The sequence below is a fragment of the Rousettus aegyptiacus genome, unplaced genomic scaffold (genome assembly GCF_014176215.1).
Source record: "Rousettus aegyptiacus isolate mRouAeg1 unplaced genomic scaffold, mRouAeg1.p scaffold_m13_p_7, whole genome shotgun sequence".
Classification (NCBI taxonomy): Eukaryota; Metazoa; Chordata; class Mammalia; order Chiroptera; family Pteropodidae; genus Rousettus; species Rousettus aegyptiacus.
Genome location: NW_023416310.1, coordinates 112,282,084 through 112,303,792, shown reverse-complemented (window position 1 = coordinate 112,303,792; position 21,709 = coordinate 112,282,084). Strand labels below are relative to the sequence as shown.

General features: G+C 39.5%; 2 protein-coding genes across 7 annotated transcripts; one reads left to right on the top strand and one right to left on the bottom strand.

Annotated features, from left to right (window-relative positions):
* The first annotated feature begins 39 nt into the window (after positions 1-39).
* On the top strand, positions 40-16,447 carry MITD1 (microtubule interacting and trafficking domain containing 1). Of its 6 annotated transcripts, XR_004951934.1 has the most exons (9): positions 40-259; positions 5,731-5,832; positions 6,990-7,126; positions 7,205-7,291; positions 8,001-8,116; positions 9,006-9,066; positions 10,249-10,448; positions 15,157-15,250; positions 15,793-16,447. XR_004951934.1 is itself a non-coding variant. In XM_036224343.1 (8 exons), exons 1-7 carry the CDS (start codon positions 109-111, stop codon positions 10,429-10,431), a joined length of 837 nt encoding a protein of 278 aa, XP_036080236.1. In that variant the 5' UTR covers positions 40-108; the 3' UTR covers positions 10,432-10,448; positions 15,793-16,447. The 6 variants fall into 6 exon arrangements, 4 of the variants coding, with proteins under 4 accessions (XP_036080236.1, XP_036080235.1, XP_036080234.1 ...); XR_004951933.1 differs by having other exon boundaries at positions 10,249-15,250; XM_036224343.1 differs by lacking the exon at positions 15,157-15,250.
* LIPT1 (lipoyltransferase 1) lies at positions 14,296-21,350 on the bottom strand. The gene is made up of 2 exons (XM_016157298.2): positions 21,244-21,350; positions 14,296-16,054 (listed from the first exon to the last, which is right to left on the bottom strand). The coding sequence occupies exon 2, from the start codon at positions 16,051-16,053 to the stop codon at positions 14,932-14,934; it is 1,122 nt and encodes a 373-aa protein (XP_016012784.1). The 5' UTR covers position 16,054; positions 21,244-21,350; the 3' UTR covers positions 14,296-14,931.
* Positions 21,351-21,709: the final 359 nt, after the last annotated feature.

Genomic DNA, 21,709 nt, shown 5'->3' with positions numbered 1-21,709 from the left:
GGGCCGTGAGAAGAGAGCGCAGGCGTGTCGGTGTCACGTGATCACTACGCGGAACTGAGGCAGACCCATCTCTGGCTGGGTTTGTGGCGGAGTGCGGTCTCTAGAATTATGGCGAAATCCGGGCTGGGGCTGGATGCGGGGAGCTCAGCTGCAATCACTGTGCTAAAGCGGGCGGTGGAGCTGGATTCCGAGTCTCGGTATCAGCCGGCTCTGGTGTGTTACCAGGAGGGGATCGACCTGCTCTTACAGGTTCTAAAAGGTGAGCAGTGAACCATGGAGGAAGGATTACGGAAGAGGGAGATGGTTCCTGCTGTTTCCGGGCGGAGTCTAACTAAGAGTTAATGATCGTTGTGCATTGTGAGGAAGGAGTCAGATACAGAAAGTTGGATTTTCTACAGGACAAGTGGACTGGTTTCTTTTCTATCTTTAAGAAAAGGGGATTACTATTCTAGATAGGTAAGAGATATAACCGAATGTAATATGTCTTGATAGGACTTGGGTTTGAACAAATTGTAAACGACATTTTTAGATCAATTTGCAACGTTCGAATATGGATTTGGTACATTCAAAGAATTAGCTTTGTTAGGCAGTATGGTTTTTTCGAAAACAGCCCTTAATTTTTAGTGATGGAGACCGAAGTATTTTAGGAAGAGTTGTCATGATTTCTGAAGTTTAAGAAAAAAAAGTTGAAACAAAGGTAGCAAAATGCTAACAAATTTTAAATCTAGATGCTGAGTAGTAAGGGTGTTCATTACACTATTAACTGTACTTTTCTGTTTAAACATTTTCATTAAGAGTAAACAAAAATAAAAGAGCGGTAGAAGACAAAGGTTTTTTTTTCCATAAGAAGTGGAAGTACTGATATTCGGTGTGAGAAATGCATAGTATTGTGGGCTGGGACAGTGAGACTTTATGCTACACAGTCATTCAGTGTTGAGCAGTACCCAGATAACCCTCAATACCAGGACAATCCCAGGTACAGAGTAGACACCCTATAATTATGTTTTAAATTGATTGAGAAGAGCCTCTGGTCCCCCCACCCTGTTGCTCTCAGTTGGCCTGTAGCATAGGAATTTTTATAAGTGCTCCAGAAGCTTTGAGGCAACACAGAGTGTTCTTCAATGTTCAGTGCTTCTCCCTTGAGCAGGGCCAATATGATGATGATGATGATGATGATGATGGTGATGATAACAGGGTAACTTAAGATTTACGAGTGCTGAGTGCCACACACTGTGTCAGAATCCATTAAACACATGATCTCATTTCACCCTTACAGTTGCTGTGTAAAGTAGAAGGTGATGTTATCCTCATTGTACAGCATAAAAAAAGTAAAGTTTTCTTTGTAGTTCCCCCACAGTTGGTAGAGTTACAGTTGGAACCCAAAGCTTTGAAGACTCCGGTAAACTGACTCTCAAAGAGTGATGGTGTGTAGTGTTGGTCAGAGAAAGCACTGCTCAAATCCTGGCACTTGAGAATCCGAAGCAGGAGAATGACAGACACTGATCCTGTAGAAGTTACAGAGACAGTGACACGATCTTGCAGGTTAAGGTACAAATGCAAATAACTCATAACACAGAGAATAAGTGCCAGGAGCAAGCTATAGACAAATGCAGGGAAGATTTTAACATTTAAAGGTCATTTGGGATGGAAGGGTGGAGGCGACTTTTGATATAGGAGCTTTGGAAGAACAAGTACAATTTTCGAAATCAGAAATTCAGCTAAGAGTGTTCAAATTCTGTCTGTTTTACCAAAAAAAAAAAAAAAATAGTTCTCTTTGTTTCAACATGTGTCTGTAGAGGAAAGATGAGAGGTAAAGGTTAAAGTTGATGAGGTCTGGGGATATACTATGGATGACCTTGACTGCTAGGAGATTTTAACTTATTCCATAGACAAGGAGAAACCCTTTCAAGTTTTTACAGAGGAGTGACATAATTAAAGTTGCATCTCAGGCCTGATTTCTCTTAGAATATGCTTTTCTCCCAAATAGTTGGGTGGCACACTCCCTCTCTTCTTTCAGTCTTCACACTAACATCACCTTTGTGAGGCCTTCCCTGCCCTCCAGGGTAACATGACAACCCTACCCCCAGGACTCCTTCATCCTTCCTGCTTTCTTTAATAGCATTTATCACAATCAAACATACATGTTTTACTGAATTATTTTTATTGTTGTCTTTCCTCTCACTCGAATAGTAGGAGAGAACTGTATCTGTTTTATTAACTGCTGTATCCCCAGTGCCTGGCAGGTAGTAAGTTTTCAATAAGTATTTCTCAGATAATCGGCGAATATGGCAAGAGTGTAGGAGAGAGATTAACCTGAAGAGGCTGAGGCCAAGCAGATCCATTAAGGAACTCCTGCAAGGGTCAAGATGAGAAGTGATAAGGGGCCTGAGTGAGTCAGGGGGTGACACCAATATTAGGAAAAGGAGAGGACTGTGTAGATATTGAATTACTGATGTGGGCCCATGACCATATGTGGGAGTGAGGTTCCAATGGGAATCAGAGATAACTGTACGATTTCAAGCTTGGAAAACCAAGACATGATGTTTGGAGAATGGGTCTGCATTGTCAAACTCTGCCAGCAGATCAAGGATAGTGATTAATAGAGGACTACTACATCTGTAGCAGATAGAGAGAATGGGGTATATTTACGGGCAGCAGTAAAATAACTGGACTTTTAGAAAAGAGATGTCAGATAAATTGTGCTTCTAAAGGAAGTCCAGAGTGAAGTATATGGGAAAAAATTATGTAGAAGATAATGATATTGACAGTGTAGTAATCATCTTCACAACTCTCTAAGGTACTATTACTCTCTTCATGTTATAAATGAGGATATGGAGAGGTTGAATAAATGGCCAAGGTCACAGAGGCAGAGGTGGCATAGCAGGTTTAGAACTAAAACAGTCTGACTACAGACACTTTGCTGTTAACCACTATTCATACTACCTCTGTAAAGAGACTGTAAAATGCTTAATCTTGACAAAAAGACAGGACAGTTCAAAGTTTCTGGGTTTAGAGGAACATGTATCAACCTAGTAGAAGAGTGACGAGTTCTTATATCAGGATTCCTCACAAGAGATTTATGGATTATATGTGGCTACGTAAAGATTTTCTTGTGCTCCAGTAGTTTAGGCATGAGAAAATAGGGATCTAAACAATACCAGTATGCACAGTAGAAAGACCCGAAAGGGAATTATTTCAGTAATTATATTGGTGTCAATAAAATGTTGGAACCGACCTAAATGTCCCTGGCTAGGAGTTGTTGAGTAAACTTGCATATGTGTATAGCAGAATACTATACTGCTATATAAAAAAAGAATGAGTAAGATCTCTATGAAGTGATATAGAGTGATTCCAAGATACATTGTTAAGTGAAACTTACAAAGGACAAAGTAATACATAAGGAAGGGGGAAGAAACTAGGAAACCTAAGTATCTTTGGAAAATAGTATTTTGACTGTATTTTGTAAGGTTCAAAATGAAATCAAAGTTACAAACATTGTATTTTAGTTGGTAAATATTTTCCTCATAGTTAGGATTTCTGAACTACTTTATGTTTATGCTAGGCTTGAAAAAGCCAGTAAATGTATTGTGGATAATAAAGGAAGTTACAAATAAGGAAAGGAGGGCTAGAATGAGCCTTGTGGTATTATATTAGCACAATCTGGTGGTTTTTAATACATGCAGATGGATAGACACAGAAATCCATACGGGCACATCTCATTTTATTGTGCTTTGCGTTATTATACTTTGCAGATATTGCGTTTCTTTTCTTTTCTTTCTTTTTTAAACGCCTACAGCACCTAGTATTCCAAGGTGGATATTGCATTTCTTTACAAGACCCTCCACCAGCAAAAAGATTGACTCGCTGAAGGCTCAGATGATGGTTAGCATTTTTTTAGCAATAAAGTATATTTTAGATTAAGGTATGTACATTTCTTTGTAGACATAAAGCTTTTATGCACTTAATAGACTACAGTATAGTGTAAGTGTAAATTTATATGCACTGGGAAACGAAAAATTGTGTGTGAGTCACTTTATTGCGGTAATTTTGTTACTGCAGTGATCTGGAACTGAAACCAAGATCTGCTTGAGTTACGTATGTGTGTATTTGTAAACCTACATGCTTTCTAGCTGTGTTGACTACAAGGGTGTAGTAGTAGTGATAGGACTTCCTTGGTAGAAGTTAACACTCTCAGCATCCAGAATATGGTTTCTGGAAGCCATTCGCTAATAAAAGGAACAAGGGCTCTTTGGAAAAATGGTTGATTCCAGGGCTGGGGCAGGGAAAATACAAGATGAGTTTAAAACATTTTGCACCAGAAAGTAAGGAGGTGCTCAAAAAATATGGTGGGCAGGTCAGAAGAACGGAGGAGCCAGCTAAAGGATGTCTCAAAACCAAAGCTGATAAAATTTGAGCAAGAAAATAACGATAGTATTGGATCACAGCCTATAGACTAAAATAAATACCCATGAGTCCACATTGATATAAATGAGTAATTGAATAAGTAAGTAGGTGGGGGAGAAGGGATAGCTCTTTCCTGCAGTAGGATTCCAATTAATAAATAGGAATGATGGCAATAGAAAATCAGAAGGTGGCAAGCACTGTGGTAATAACTGTTGTAGGCAGGAACCATTGATGGATGCTAAAATTTGTGAGTGATGAGAAGCAGGATATCTTCCCATAAGATACTTAATAATTACAAAGGAGAAAATAGTGATTTTTCAGTGGAGAAATCAGCAAACACCTTAACATCAGCAGTAATTGTACACAGCGACATTGTGTACCCAGAAAAGCATAACCTAAATCTAATCATGAGAGAACATCACCAGCCCCAAATGAGAGACATTCATTCTACAAAGTAACTGACCACTACTCTTCTTAAAGGTCAAAGTCATAAAAGGCAGAGCAAAACTAAGGAATGATTACAAATTGGAGGAGGCTAAGGAGGAGACCTAACTAAGTGCTGTGTGGGATCCTGGAAAATTGGGTAAATACCAATAGAGTTTGTAGATAAGTTGATAGTGTTTTATCAGTGTTACTTTCCTAACTCCGATAACTGTGACACGTTAACATTAGGAGAATCTGGGTGAAGGGATTCTGTACCATTGTGCAACTTTTCCATGAATATAAAATTAATTCAAAATAAAATGTTTAAAAAAACCCAGGAGTTAAAAAATGAAATTATTATGGAAAATATAAGCAATAACAAAAGGAAGGAGGGAACCAGCGTGATTTGGGGTAAGAATTTATCGATAATGTATATTCAAAACTACCTTACATTTTTGGGGTGGCTGGGAAAACGATTGAGCATAAACTATAATGGAGAAGTCTAGAAGAGAAGCTGCTTTTGTGGAAGGAAGATATTATTCACTATCTTTTGATTATGTTAAGATTTTAAACATGTGGGTGATTAGGACAAAATAGTACTCAGACTCAGGTTTGACATGTAATGAGCCACTTTTGTGGTCTCACAAGATTTGGTGTCCCCAGCAGTGAGATGCAGTGTTGGAGTCCCCACTTTGAAATAAAGCAGCTCTACATGCTTAGTGCACCAGTGGAAGTCTTTTCCTGATCAAGCCAAATTTGAGGCTGTTATTTGTGTATTTTAGGACCAAAGTAAACCATGCTAAGAAGGGACAGGAAATGCATGGAGAACTGGAGAAGCTGGAAATAACGCTAGTACTAATTGAAAAAGTTTTGAAACTTATGAATATATTTTTTAATTTGTAGGCACCAAAGATGATACAAAGAAAGATAATCTCAGAAAAAAAATTACAGGCTACATGGATAGAGCAGAAAACATAAAGAAATACCTGGATCAAGAAAAAGAAGGTAAAGTGGCTGTTTGAGAGAATATGTCCATGAGCTACTGAGAAGAAGCCTGTTTCACCCAGTGTTTCTGCCTCTGCCCTGGGGACTCTCGGGGGTCTGCATCATTTACCACTGGAGCTTACAGATTTGCTCTGCATTTCTACTCCCCTGTACATAGCTATTCTTAACCTTTTTTGGGGAGTGGCGGTCTCCAACCTTTAGGTACCAGGCAGGGACTGGTGCACCTGTGAGAATCTAATGCCTGCTGATCTGAGGCGTAGCTGAAGTGGTGACGTTAGCGCTGGGAGCAGACTCAGCTCTGCCTCAGGTCATCAGGTGTTGTATACTTTTAGGAGCACTGATCTGTGCTGCCAAAGAGGTTGGGGACTGCTGATATATATTATAGTACCATCACCATTGTGGTTTGAATACACTGGGTTAAGTTAACCTCTGTGGCCATTAGCTTGGCTTGAAAACTGATGCAAAGTCACTAACACTAACATTGTATCTGTGGAAATATTAGGGACAAAGACCAGACTACTGGTTTTTAAACAAAGTTTAAAAGTGCAACTAGCATATCAATTAGGAACTCCATTAGGAGTCATAATTGTAAAAAACTTTAAAGGTCTTTGATAATGTACTCCATAATTATAATTTTGAATGAGCAAGAACGTGGGAACTACCCTGCAGACCCTGCAGCGCCCCAGTCCTTGGAGTGGGTTTTGAGTAGTACTATCAGTTTTTGCTTAAAACAGTCTTTACATGTTCTAAGAAAGATATTTAAATTCCATATTACACTACATGTATGTAGCTTGTGGTTCTGCTCATGGCGGCAGGACTGTCAAATATCTTTATACATACAGTTCTCTCTGGAATAAACTGCCTGGTTTATAGGAATCACCTCAAAATCTGCTCCCAGAAATCTCTGCACTTTGCCACATCCCTGGCCTCTATAAATGCAGAAACCTCTCACAGAATGGTTTGCCTTATTTCCCTGTGTATGTGTAGTATCTCACAGTGTGCCTGGTATACAGTAGGCATTCAAAAATGTTTCCTGAGTGGAGGAGTAAAAAAATTAACTTGTATCTCATCCTGATTAATCCCTATATATAAATGTAATATGTATAAAAGGAAGATAAGTAGTCATTGGTCTTATTATTGAAACTTGTATTTTGCAGATGGGAAATATCACAAGCAAATTAAAATAGACGAGAATGCCACAGGTTTCAGTTATGAGTCGCTTTTTCAGGAATACCTTAGTGAAACAGTTACAGAAGTTTGGATAGAAGATCCTTATATTAGATATATTCATCAGGTAAGTGAAATGTATCAGTGTGATGAAATGTCATTTAAAACGTATGAGTTACTAGTAACCCATCCTCATGTCTTTCAGCTGTATAACTTTCTTCGATTTTGTGAGATGCTTATTAAGAGACCTTGTAAAGTAAAAACCATTCATCTTCTCACTTCCCTGGATGAAGTAGGTATCTAAAGGCGTTTACTCTTTCTTCACTTCATTCACTTTATTCGGTTACAAGATGTAGTTCAGGCCCTGGCCGAAATTCTTCAGCTGGGAGTATTGCATTTGGGCAAACTTATCTAACGGTGGGCATAAACACCTGCAGAAGATGCTGTTGATTTTAGTATCTTTACCTTGCATTTGGCCACTTGGCTAAACTCTCTTATTCAAATAGTTCGTCAGGTTATTGTCTCGGATGTTATAGGAGACGATCATGATCACACTGTCTGTGTTATTGACAGTTTTGTCTCTTTTTTATTGATTATATCTGTTTTTCGTGACTGATTACATTGGCTTTCTGGGAGATTATAGTGTGATAGTGAGTGTCTCTCTTGAATCGGACTTACATTGGAATGCTTATAAATAACTCAGATTTCTCGAGTTAATTTAAGAAGACAGTCCCATCTGAATAACTAGACAGCATTACCAAAGTACATCTTAGGAGATAGGACAGAGTTGTATTATGTCTACATTAGGAAAAAACAATTATTTTGATAAAAACAATTGCTCATAAACTACTTCATATTCTTTGGTTGCTTCTCTGAGATACTAGATATTGAAACTCATATAGACTCTTTCCATTTTAATTCACCTATGATGCACATTGCATAGCTCAGGGATAATTTAAAATATTAACTGAGGCAGAAAAATGTATTTTTCCTATTTATAGGGTGGTGGGAAAGAGCAGCAAATTAGTGGCCTGAAAGAAATAAAAGAGTCACTTAAGAGTCATGGAGTGCTGTTGGAATTAGAATACTCTTCTTCAATACATGACAGAGAAATCAGGTTAGTGTATAGTGACATTTTAATTTTTATGCAGTTGAAAAATACTTTTATTTAAGTTTTATATAATGGTATATATTCAATTTAAGTATTAAAGTTTTAAATAAAATTCAATTTTAGTATCTTTTCACTTCTGAGGAAAAGAAAATCTGGCTTTTTTACCCTGTAGGTTTTATATTTCCTAATGGAATGAAATGTACATGTTCTGTGTTGTGAGGAGAAGTAGTTTTTGTACTTTTCTATTCAGCTCTACATACTGTGTTATGGTATTGGGAGAATTTCCTCTTTTGGTAATGATATGTATTTAATGTGGCTTTACTTCTTATGGTTTATGAACCATTCTAGTAGGCATGACAGTATGTCGTGTCTGTAATGAAATGGTATATGCAATTTTAGTGGTACATCCCCTCTGTTTAGCACAGTAGCATTTACATGTTTATAGCGATGGCACTTTTGGTTTTAATGAAAACTTAAGCACAAACTAAATGCAAAACAGATGACGATGCTACAGCTGTGGTTGAAGCAGAGGTCAGGACCCTTAGCCCTTCCTGCTTACGTTCCCCTGAAATACCAGCCCAGTCTGCTTGAGTATACTTTGAAACCACTCATTAACAGAATAGGAAAGTATCAGCAAGCTGAAATTCTAGAGTAAGGTTTAATTGTAATTGTTAAACTGTTTTATCAGCTAATCAAATCAACCGATGGTTTGTGTGGACGTTTTGTTTCATTGTAGACACAGCCCATGATTCCCTCCAGGTTTGGTTCAACTCATTCCCCTGGAGGAAGTGATTTTCTCTGTTAGGGGAGATATGCTAACACTTTACACCCTACAGCTTTGATCATCGTCTAATGTAAATGTCTGTAATATCATACTATTTACTAATTTCAATAGGTTCAACAATGGATGGATAATTAAAATTGGAAGGGGATTGGATTATTTTAAGAAATCGCAGGTACGATGTAGCCTTATGAATGGGTAGCACACTTTTTGTATTATTTTAACAAAATGGCTTTGGTCATTTTTGTTAAAGAAACTCTTTTCTTCTCTTCTTAGAATCGTTTTTCACTTGGATATTGTGATTTCGATCTAAGACCATGCCATGAAACAACAGTGGATATTTTTCATAACAAGCACACAAAAAAATTATGATGGGTAGTAGCTTAATTTACAGTGTAGATTTCTATTTTAAGTGAATATTGGATTTTTTTTTTCCTTTGGAGAGATGATTTTTCTATTATGTGAATTAAACAATAAAATTGTACATTTCTACTAATTTATGGATCCATTGTTCAGTTATGTGACCAATCCTAAATATTTTTGTAAAAACATTACTCAGTAGATTTACAGTGTTTCAAGTTATACGGTTAATTTAAACATTTTACAAGCTTTTCTCTCATTTGTCTGTTGGAGAGTGAATAAAAAGATAATGAGCACCTATTATAAAGATGAATTGGATGCTGATATCACCCCTAAGAATTTAGAGTCCAGGAGGAAAAATCATAGATTATTCTTAAGAGACACATGGACTCAGTCTAATAACCAGAAAAAAAGTACAGTATTAATTTTGTTACAATTAAGTGTCTTTGGCAGACATTCACAAGATTTCAGTTACCCACTATTCTCTAACTACATAAAGGCACACCAACCTGTTTAGTTTTCCAGGTACATTATGCAGCTCATTCAGCCTTGGCTGGCACATTTGTAAAGCTCTGCAGCTTAGAATCAACTGTGCTGGGTAAGCTCCTCCAATAGATGCCAGTTGCCTGGTTGGGGACAAAGACTAGTTTCAGGGAGATAGGCTGGGAGAAGGGGATACAGGTGGAGGCAGTGGGCAAGGCAGTTCAGAAGCTTAAAGAATAAGCTAAACCAGAATCTACAGAGGAAAATGGACGTACTGGTATTGGAGAGTGCACATAGAAACATCAAATCTGGAGAAGACTGAAGATTAAATTTAAGATTAGCATGGGGGCCATGGAGGGAGGCCATGGTTATAGGGTTGAGCAGAGTAGTCCTGGGTGGGCTTAGACACCAGGTTTATGTTTTGCCTTTGTGGGCCAGCAGGTACATGGTTCAGTTGGTATAAAGACCAAAAAGGGCTTCCAGAAAAGTTTCTGTTTTCCTTTGATGCTTGCAGGTTCAGGTGCTGATAATGCTGAACCTGAAAACACTCCAGCCAGTTTTGCCAGACTTCATTCTATGGAAACTAAGGGTCCCATCGCAGGAGAGTACTTGGACAAGTATTGGACCTGATCAAAAGTTACTTTCTGCAAGGAATGCTAGCTTATTTTGCCAGGTACCCATCATTAAGTGGAAGTAGAGTGGTTTTTCATTCAGGTGAGAACACATATCAGACCTCATTACTTTCATGTTAAAATAACTCTCATTTCTAGAATATACGGATCTGTTACTAGAGAATTGGCAATCCACAACTCTGTGAAATTAACTTTTATTCGTTTCTCATGGAAGTCCTGCTTTAGAGATAATGATATTTAAGGAAGAGAGCCTACAGGCTTACCATTCATTATTCTGGATATTTGAAGTTCTATCCCCAGATCCAATTAGACCACCTATTAAATATATCAAATGTGCAAAAACTATATAAAAGAAGATAAACTTTATGGAAGGATGTAAAGAAAACTAGATGTAACTGGAAAGACAAATTATATTCCTGAATGGGAAGGCTTAATAAGATGTCATTTTTCCCTATGTTAGTTTATAAATTAGATGACAAAAGAGACTAATGAGACTTAACAATAATTTTTTAAATGTATGGGCATAAGAATGGACAAATATATCAGTGTGTTAGAATAAGGAGCCTGGAAACACATCTGAGAAAGTGACTATATCTATGGGTACTTAGTATATAATAAAGGTGTCTTTTAAATTAGTGGGGAAGAGTAGACTGTTCAATAAATGGGGAAAAAATAACATTATATCTCTACCTTACTCCACCTAGAGAAATTATTCTAAAGTGCTAATTAAATGAAAAATCCAAATTCTTAACCAAAAAACCCAACTAAACATACTTAAGCATAACACAAAACCTAGGAATCACCAAGGAATGAGCAAATGATTTGACTATTATTTAAAAATTTTAAACGATTAAAACCATTAGTTAAAAACTTATGTGTTCAAATTTGTAACATGTAGAAACAAGGTTATTAGTTCTCATTTGTAAGGAAGATAGTCACATTTTCAGCAGGTGAACTTGACCTTACCTGCTCTAGCCTCACCAAGGACTTGGTCCTTTGAGCAATCTCTCTCTCTACTGCATTGTTCCTGCTAGTACACACATCTCCATCCAGATACCATCCTATTTCTTTGTTCTTTTTCATGACCATACTAATTGAAGGCATTCTCTATAAAGTTTTTTCCCCACACTTCAACTCAGGGGTCCCCAGTCTGGCATATGGGCAACAGGCCCTATAGGTTGATCATTCAAATTAATTAAAGCCCTGGACAGCACTTTAGTCCACCCAAGGTGGTTTTTACCTGTTAGTAATTTCATCTGCAGCTTTGATATTCCATTCTTCTGTCTACCAACCCTGCTGCCTGTGGATTATAGGGGAGATGGAGACTTCACTTGGTGTCATGTTCTTTTGCCCAGTCTTGCATATCATGACCTTTGTACCGTGATACCCCGTTCACTGTCCATTATCGAATGGACAGTCTTGAATATCATGACCTTTGTACTGTGACACCTTGATCACTGCCCATTATCGAATGGACAGTGATTAGGGTGACACAGTACAAAGGTTATGGTAGTTAGCTTCTCTAATCCCCTAATTTGATTGTAGTCTGGTTTGCAGACTGGTTTGCACACAAGGGAAAACTTGGATTAAGCCAGATGCGGGGTCCACACAAATCAAGCCATGTTTAGAACCCTGACTTGGAGCTCATACTGGGCTGTTGAAAGCACTGTGGGCTGAAGTACAGTACCCACTGGGTGCAGGTCTCAGATAGTTTTCTTGTTTCCTTAATCCCCACCCTGGCAATGTATAATGTTTGACAGTTACCACTGTCACAGGGAGTGGTAGGTTTACTGGTTCACAGTCCGTGTTTTCCGTCAGCATTGGTTTGATTACTGTAACCCAGATGCAGAATTTACCAATAGAGGTTTGCAGAGTTTGTCCTTGTAGGACATCCATGCCAAATGTTCTCTGGCACTGGAGAGATAGCAACATATTCTCATGAGGGAGAATGCCCAGTATGCAGTGTCAAAGGGACCTTCCTGACCATAACCATTTGCTGAGGGGGCCAGAAAACTTCTGAGGGTTACCATGTATCAGAGTGAATTTGGCTCCAGAGCCATCACTTTTTATTTCTGGGGGATCAGTGAATGGCAAGCTCAACTTGGGGGCCTCTGATCACCTCTAACAGCCCTCATCTGGAGGCGATCTTGGCCTGCATCCTATACCCAGGGCGTGGGAGTCCACCCCAAATAGGACTGTATTTCTGAGGCCCCTGCTGGAGCAGGTGGGGTAATAGAGGTGGTAGAGCCTGCAGTGGTGGGAGCAGGTCTGAACTGTTGCTCAGGATTTAAGGTGTTTCTAGGCTGACCAAAACAGCATTGGATTGTGGCGTCCCAACAGCAGTAGAGCCAAACCACATTTACTTCCCGGTTACTTCTACTGGGTATAATCCCTTTATCCACAATTGGGATAACCTTTTGGCTTCTCGAGTTTTCTGTCTTGGGTCTTTCCCATAGTCTGTACTCATTCCTAGGATTTCAGTTTCCCCCAGATCAGTAATGGACTGCCCGACATCATAAATGGCTTGACCCAGGAAAAGGCTCAGCATGGATACCAGTGTCCCACATGTGGTGCTGGGGATGGGCTGGTGTCTTGGCTTTTATTCCTGCAGTGACTGTGGCTCAATCAGGGCCTTCAAAGACAGGAGTATAGACGACTTGTCTCATTCCTAACTCTCTAAGTATTTGTTGTACTTCCTCTATTAATTTCCAGGGTCCCACATGTCCAAGGAGACTGCCTTCACTTGGCCTAGCCTCTCTGCAGGATAGAGTAATCCAATCTATAAGAGTGACTACTTTGAACCTTGAGTACCACACAGGTGCTGCTGGAGGGCAGGGTAGGTGGTGATAGATGTTGGTTGTTTTAAGTCACCAAGTTTTGGAGTGGTTTGTTTTGTAGTAATAGATAACTGATAAGATCTGGAATACTCTTCACTCTGTGTGGCAGCTTTCTTCTCCTTTTTCAGATCTCAGTTCCAAAGTCTTCTCCTTGATAGCTCTAAGTAGGTAGCCCCCATTATTGTCTGTTATAACTATGTAGACTTTCCTACTCTGCTCATTTTGTAATTATTTACTGATTTGTCTGTCTACTTTCCCTACTAGGCTTGAGTTTTTAAAACTCAGGTCTTGACCTATTAATAGGTCATAAAATCAATTTTTAAAAAATGAAATTAAGTTGAATATAAAGTATCAGATAAGGATAAGCACTGTATTATAAAACTTGTTAGGTATAGGTAATGTATGTGTGTGCTAGTGCACAATATAAAATATGCATTTTACTCTAGTTTTAAAAAAGCTTGAAAGCCACTATACTAAACTATCAATTCCTGAGATCAGTGGCCACATCTCTCACTCACCAGGAACATCAACTAGCAAAGTATCTGATAGTCCATAAACACATAGTGAATACTGTGGGCATAAGAGAAAGGTATGCGATTGAACTGGAGACAGGAAATAGGTGGAGGTGATGTTACTCTTTGAAGAAGTCTGGCAATGAAGAGATGGAGAAGTAATAAAACCTTGAGCAGGAGAGTTTTTGGGAAAGGGGAGATATGAGCACATTCATTAATTGCAGTGGGGATCCAGTGAGAGTTGAGAGAGAGAAAATGCAGTATTGGACAACATAAGGCCCAAACAGGCTAGAGAGCAAAACTCAGGTACAATTAGGCTGGCTTTCAGGAAAAGGAGGTATTTCTTTGAGACTGAACAAAATGAGAAATTTTGAACTAGGGAACATGGGCTAAAGGAGCTCATTTCTGAAGGCTTTTGCTCTGAAATTCTGAGTCACGGTTTGTGACAAGATTATGAGTAGTGGACTTCCAAACTTAAGACCGGAACATTTAGGATAAGGCCTTTCATGAATGAGATGGAGTTCACAGATACGAGTTGAATTTGACACCAACAGAAAGAAGAAATATAAGCTGACAATTGTAAATTTGAAATTGAGTTTATCTGCGTGATTAAGTGACTTTTCTTCCAGCATTGTTTGCCATCTGAGCACAGGAATTAAAAAAAAAAAAAAAAACAGTTGTTGAAATGAAACAAAAAGGTGGCCGTGGTAGGTCAAGAATGCAGGTAAGAAAGGATAGTAGACTTAAAATAATTCCTGCTGGATAGGAAGGGAGATGAAGCGAGAGATCAGGGAAGAGTCAAGGGCTTGGAAATAGCACAATAGGCTTGATTTAGGGGGAGAGTATGGAAGGATAAGAAAATGACTAAAAAAGTGAATTTCCAGAGTTTAAGGTATCATAGGTGGTGAGAAGCCTGAGTTATATTTCACAGAGGTAACAGAAAGAACGAACTCTTGAGTTTAGAGTGTCCTCTATGGTACACATACATTCTCAAGATGGCAACAGTGCCAGGTATTAAAATCAGTGCAGGAAGAGACAGAGCATGGTAGAAGTCAATAGCAAATACGGACAAGGAAAGGTGAGAGATGCTTTCAAATGGGAATTAGTTACTGAGAGAGTCTAGGCCTTTTTTATTTTGAGAGACATACAATGTACATTGAAAATTTTTAATTTTTTTTTCAGTGCAACTTGTCAATATTAAGAAATCTACTTGAAATCACATTATTCCCTTAATTTTTTCACAGAGAATATTCCATTTACTCTGTAGTTCACCGTCTTCTACACATGTTCTTTGTAATATATTTGTTAGCATAGTCATTTCAGCCGGGCAGAACTTACTGCCAATAAAACTCGAATTTAATTTGTCACGTATTTCCAGTGGCAGCCAATGATCAGGTGCTTCAATGTTACAGATTTCAATTCTTCCATTCTTTATGTCTAGGAACACTTTTATTTCCAGGTGTGACTGTCCATGTGACACATTGAAGGAAGTATTTACACTGAACTTTGGAGTTTTACCATAGATCCACTCCCAGGTTTGTAGTTCTTTAGCTTTGCTATTTATTCCAGGGAATTGTGTCTCGTCTTTTGGGTTTATTAGGATGATGTGATTATCGGTCTGATAATAAGCAGCATACTCTACAGCAATAGCATTCATCAGCACTTCACAGGACAGAGTGGGATCTTTTTCCAAAAGATTTCTTACCAAGGAAGGTATGCTGGCAGTGGCATTGCTCCTGATCCCTTGGTAAGGGCTCTTCAGCAAAGACGACAAGAGGGTCCCATCAGTACTACATAACAAAGTGCAATGGTGATAAGCAGTCATCCGGCCAATCTTAGAAGCTGTTCCTGAGATTTTAAACTGTCCATCAAGAAGAAGGTCAAATCTTTTGGTGGGCTGCACATCCAGCTGGGGTTGGACAGCATTCAGAGCTCTCACAATTAATTTGAGATTTTCCATCCGATTGTACTTTTTTTTGGTTGTAAAAAAAGTCAAATTGATATTACCCATATCATGGTAGACTGTTCCTCCTCCACTTCTTCTCCGAGCCAGTTTTACATCTTCTTCTCTCATCAGATTCAGGTTACACTCCTGCCAAGGGTTCTGATGCCGACCAATTACAACAGAGGGAGAATTTCTCCAAAAGAACAGAACTGGCTTGCTGTCTAGAGTCATATGGTCATGGATCCAGTCTTCTACAGCTAGATTCTGGTAAACATCATTGGAAATTGACTGTAAAATGAGTGCACCTTTTACTGTATTTTTAAAGCCAGCTGCTGGGACTTTGAGGTTACAAAGTAACTGGAAGCAATTCTTCCTCAACAGTGGGATCAGCATGCTTTGAAAATGGAAGACAAGCAAATTGATTGAGAAAAGGAAAACTAAACTTTATTATCTAATGATAAATTCTTGATCATTTAATCCAAACTTATCTAATTCTCTTGTATCCAGGACAGTTGTTGTTCTTCTCTTTAACAATTTAACAGAATACTTGAAGTAAATGAAGACAAACCTCAGATAATTTCAGTTGAAATAGAATAAGGCACAAATTTTTCAAACAATAAACCTAAGAATACGTTATGTAATATGTCTCAAAGCCAAAACAATTATTTTGAATTCACAGGTACTACATGTTCATTGAGAAAAATGAGAAAATACAGATAAGCAAAAAGGGCAAAATAAAAGTCTATCACCTGGAAAGAATCACAATAAACAATTTTGTGTCTATGTACTTTTTTCTGTGTGTCAACACATACAGTTTCTGTTATTTCATTCAGCATCAAATCCACATCATTTTTAATGTTGTGTAATATGCCACTGTCAGACATACCACAGTTTATTCGGTCTCTTAACCTGTCATTGTAGTTGTTTCTAGTTTTTGTTACCAACAGTGTATTCATGAATATCTCCATGGAAAGCTTTACTTATGCCCTTGTAATACTTTTTAAATAATTCCTATTTGACTTTGAGGTATATGATTTAGTGGCAGCATAAGTGGTTTATTTAGATCAATATTAAATTAGGATGGACTCCCTGAGGTCAGGGGAAGAGGCAGTCAGTAGGCTTTATGGAAAGGCTAGGAACAATTTTATTATATTTGGACACTTTACACATTATTTGGTAGCAGTGCTGATGAATATTAGGTGGCAAAATGCCGAAAATATTAGCTACATTAATGAAGTATTTTGACTAGTTATGGTCATAAATAAACCATTCTATTTCAATTGTATTTTTTAAGATGATCATAATTTTCCTTTAAGTTAAGGAATTGGAATAGAATGGGTTGCCAAAATCCATAACTAGGCCAAATTCTCTTTTGTCTTAGAAGCACAATTCCTAGGTAAAAAGGTTTCACAGTTTTATCACTCTTGATATAGTTTGATAAATCACACTACAGAAAAGTGGATCTAATTTATATTCTGTCTGGAAAGGTCAGGAGAGCTTTATAGGAATACTTAAACTGGGTCTCGGGATCTGATGGCACTTACTAAGTGGATGAGAGTCGCACATCCCAGGTATGTGTAAACACAGTCATCGAGTACAGTTAGGTATGTTTTGGGGCTCCCTCCTCAGGGACAGCTGCACTACTCTTCTCCCTGCCACCCCGAAGCCTGGCACCGCTGCCCTCAGATGCCTCTGCAGCCAGATTGCACTTCTTTGCATTGTCTTTTTTTTTTTCCTGTTTGACTTTGATACAGTCCCTCACTCAAATATTTATGTAGTGCCAACTAAGCACAAGGCATTGAGGGACTAGAGAAAGGGAGGAGATGGATTCACTGATTCTAAGAAATTGAGACTTTTGCTAAAAGCAGCTGGAATGTACTGAGATGTTTTAAGCAGGCAGGTGTTAAGTCAGCCATTAAACAACTGCTGCTGCCAGCAGTGTTGAGCTCAGATTAAAGAACACCGGTGCAAGGACGAGGCAGGGAGACCAGTTAAAAGACCAACGCAGTTGTCCAACTAGAGGTAGTAAGGGCCTGAACCGTGGCAGCAGGCAGACATTAAGGTTGCAGACCGGTCCTTGCCTTCAAGGAACTCACAATCTAGAGGCAGACACTAAAAAGCAAACAAGGAAGGTAATTAAAATAATGTCATAAGTGCTGTGATAGGTTGAGTACATTAAAGGACCATCTAACCTCATTAGTAAAAGTGACATTGAAGCCAACGAAGTGAAACAACTTGGGAGGGAAAAAAACAAAGAATTTGATTCCAGTAGCCAATACATAAAAATGCAAGAATAGGGAGTTTCAAGAGAGAAGGTGGTAGAAGTAGAGGTCAGAAAATCCATGTTAAACATATAACTTTAACTGAGGGCCAAGGAGGAGGTGTGCTGAAGAGTTTTAAGGAAGTGAGGTCAGTTTTATACTTCAGAGACATCACCTAGAGATTGAAGCACGGAGTGTATAAACTTGGTGACTGGTTGAATAAGGGCGGGAGGGGTCAAAGGTCATGTCCTTTATGGTATGATGATTACAAACTCAAGCCAGAGTGCCTGCATTCAAATCCCAACTCTGTCTCTTACCGCCTGAGTGACTGACGTAAGGCAGAAGAGTTGACTTTTCTGTGCCTCAGATACCTTATCTGTAATGTTTGTGTAATGACAAGTCTCATACCAGGATTAAGTGAGTTAATGCGTATAAAGTGCTTGTAAGAGTGCCTGACTCATAGAAAGTACACAATATATTAGTTATTTTATTAACATGGACTGATTTCCGACCTGACAAATGGGTGGAAAGAGGTGACATTTCCTAAGACATTTCATAGGAAGAGGCGATATGGGGTGAAGATAATTAGTTCCTTTTGACTGTATTGAACTTGAGTCTATGGTTATCCAGCAGCAATGGCACAGAGCTAAACAGATGGTAACTGAGGCCATGGAGACTAGATTATCCAGAGAGGTTCAGTGAGAACATGAGAGCCTTAGAACCCCAAAGAGCAGAAACCTTTAAGGGATAGGCAGAGGAAGGAGGGAGAGCTCCCAGAGGAAACTGAGAATAGAAGAAAAGGAAGAGATTTTAAAAGATGATATTAAACTTCAAAGAGACAAGTTTAACAATACCAAATGCAAATAAGATGAGGTTGAAAATGATCGATTTGAGTTGATAGGATCAAGATTATTAGTGATCTTAGGAAGAGCCATATGTATTGAGGAAAATGGTGATAATGAGTATATTCTAGTTGCAAAGTGGAAAAGGTAGGGACAACAGAAGGAAATGAGGGTTCGAGGATTTAAAATGCAAGGAACTGAGCATGCTTAGATCCTGGTAGGAATCAGGAGAGGAAACCAGAGCAGCATTGGTGAAGGCAGGTCCGGGACAAAGTGGTACTGGTGACACCTAGAGTTCGGGTAGGGAGGGAGGGTGCCTAGATAGATTGGATCCTCTTCATTGTTATCTAAGGGAGACACAGTAATGAACTGGTATGGTGGATGCTAATATGCTGAATGGCATCTGTGGATTTGGAGATTCTCGAAGACCTTGTGACACACCCTTCCCTAAAGTTAAGATTCTGATTCTTGTCTGAATATGCAGTATGGGCAGATAGCAAAGCAGTTAAGAGCTTAAGGTCCCCCTTCTTCTGTTGAGATATAACTGATATATAACATTGTACTAGTTAAAAGTGTGCAACATAATGACTTGATGTATATATATACTGGAAAATGATTATAATGATAAGTTTTATTAATACAAATCAATATTATACATTTTTTTTCGTCTGCTGATATCTTTTAAGATTTACCCTCAGCAACTTTCAAATATGCAACACAAGATTGTTAACTATAGTCATTTATAGAGTTTAAGTTTTAATCCTGGCTCTGCCACTTACTAACTGAATAACTTTAGGCACGTAGTTTAACCTCTAGTTGCTTCAACTGGCTCATTTGTAAAATGTTCCTACCTCATAGAATGGTTGAGAGAATTAAATGGATTGACATGCATTAAGCACTCATGCCTGGCAAATATGCAGTGCTCTATCACATTAACTGTTACAGAGTTCCTGCCTTTCCATCTCTTTTCTCACTGTTGCTGTCATATGGCACATATTCCCTTCAGAAGCTTAATAGGAAACAACACATTAAGATTCCTAACAAGATACATCGAAGTGGCATTTACCTTAATAAATTAATGATAGTGCAAGATATTGACTTTGCTCAAAAATGCGATCTTTTTAGGGTTCCAGAATTGATTCAACTCATTAATAGTGCTGAAAGCATCTCTATTCATCCAGGCATTGTGTATACAGTGTGACTGAAACACAACAAAGGTTATTAATTTGACAAATCTTGAATCTACTACACAACAGGCATTGTTCTTGGCACAGGGGATTCATTGATGAACCAAATAAAGGTGATAAGGGCTATAGGAAAAAGAAAAAGTAGAGCTTAGAAAGGAGGATTGGAAATGGATATGTAAGAGGAACTAGGCTGCAGTTTTAAATAGGGTTGTCAGGCTAGGTTTCCCTAAAAAAGAGCAAAGATTGAGAGAGCTGAAGGAGTTAGCTTGAGTGCCCACTCTGTGCCAAACTGTTCTAGGCACCTGAACACATAAACAAATAGGCCTGTGAGGATGTAACATTTCAATTGAGCCCTGAAGGATAAGAAGAATCGCAATGTGAGAAAAAGTGGAAACAAAGGGATGTCTGAAAAAAATCTGAATGCCAATTTATCAGCTTACAAAGAACTGCAGGCTCTTAACTGGCTTTTCAGATCAGCCTATCCAACTTATCCTAAGTTTGCTTGGTGAATACAGAACCCAAATGAAATGACTGAGTTATATAATTTCAATGTCTGATGGGATGAGCCCTAAGGAAACCTCAACTCCTAGGCTCTGGAGAGATCCTGCTGTTGATACCAGAGCATCCTCTCTCCTGGAGGAGGCTTGGATTCATCCCAGACAGGTGCACCTCTCCGTGATTCCATGCTTTAGAGACAGATCGGACCCCCAGCTGAATGACAGTCTCTGTTTCATTGTCAGGATACAGTCAAGTCTTGAAGCCCTGGTAAAATTCTGTTTAAACGAACTTTGCATATCTCTACTCTCATCTTGTAACGATAAATTTTATAGACTGCCCTCAGAGGACAATCTTATTTCCATGTCCTAGGGCACATTTCACTACCACTACTTGCCACTGCCAAACATGCTGCTTCCTCACTCAACAGAAAGCAAAAAAACAATCCCACCTATCTACCTGGGCAGGCCCCGCTCCTTCAGAAAACATTATCGTGTTATTTTGCCACCTCTGACAGTTGCGTCACTTAACCCAGAGTTTCCTGACCGTCGTGTGTACGTTTTATTCGGTATTCTCAGCTCCTTGTGGGAGCGCACACAGCTGGCACCCAACACGTTTTAATTGTTACCCTCCAGTGTCGAGGAAAAATGTTCCCAACCTTGCAGGTGGGTCGTCCCTATCGCTGAGTGCAAACTGCAGCGCCTCCAGCGCCAGCCAAAGCGCGGAGCCCGGCCTGCGGGTCCCAGATCCCCGGTCCCCGTCCGCCACAGTCCACAGCCCGCGGCTGGCTTCACCCACCTGCTGTTTCCGGTCGCGCCGACGGCCGCGCGCGTGTCCGTGCGGGATAAGGACGCACAGGACCCAGGACCCGGCAGGCTGCGCGCGCAGCTGCCCCTTTCAGCACCGCCCCGGAAGTGCCACGAGGAGGCGGGGCTTCGCTTTCCATAGCGCGGCTCTGGTGGGGCAGCGGGCACCGGCGGGGACCTAAGGGTCCTTGGGAGCGGCGGAGCCAAGGCTAAATGAGATTAAAAGAAGGGATGCAGGGCACGACTGAAAGTCCTAGAGCCCCCAGTTCAGATGGATACTCCCCGCATGACAGCAAGAGCTAACGGTCACCGGGGCGAAGGTAGGATGGGCGGCCGTGTCAGGCTGGAGCGGGCACTTTGTGCAGTGGGCCTGGAGGAGTCCGTCCAAAACCCGGGCAGTCGGGGTCACACGTCAGGCCCCAGTGCCAACAGGTACTGTAACTGAACGTTCCGGGTCT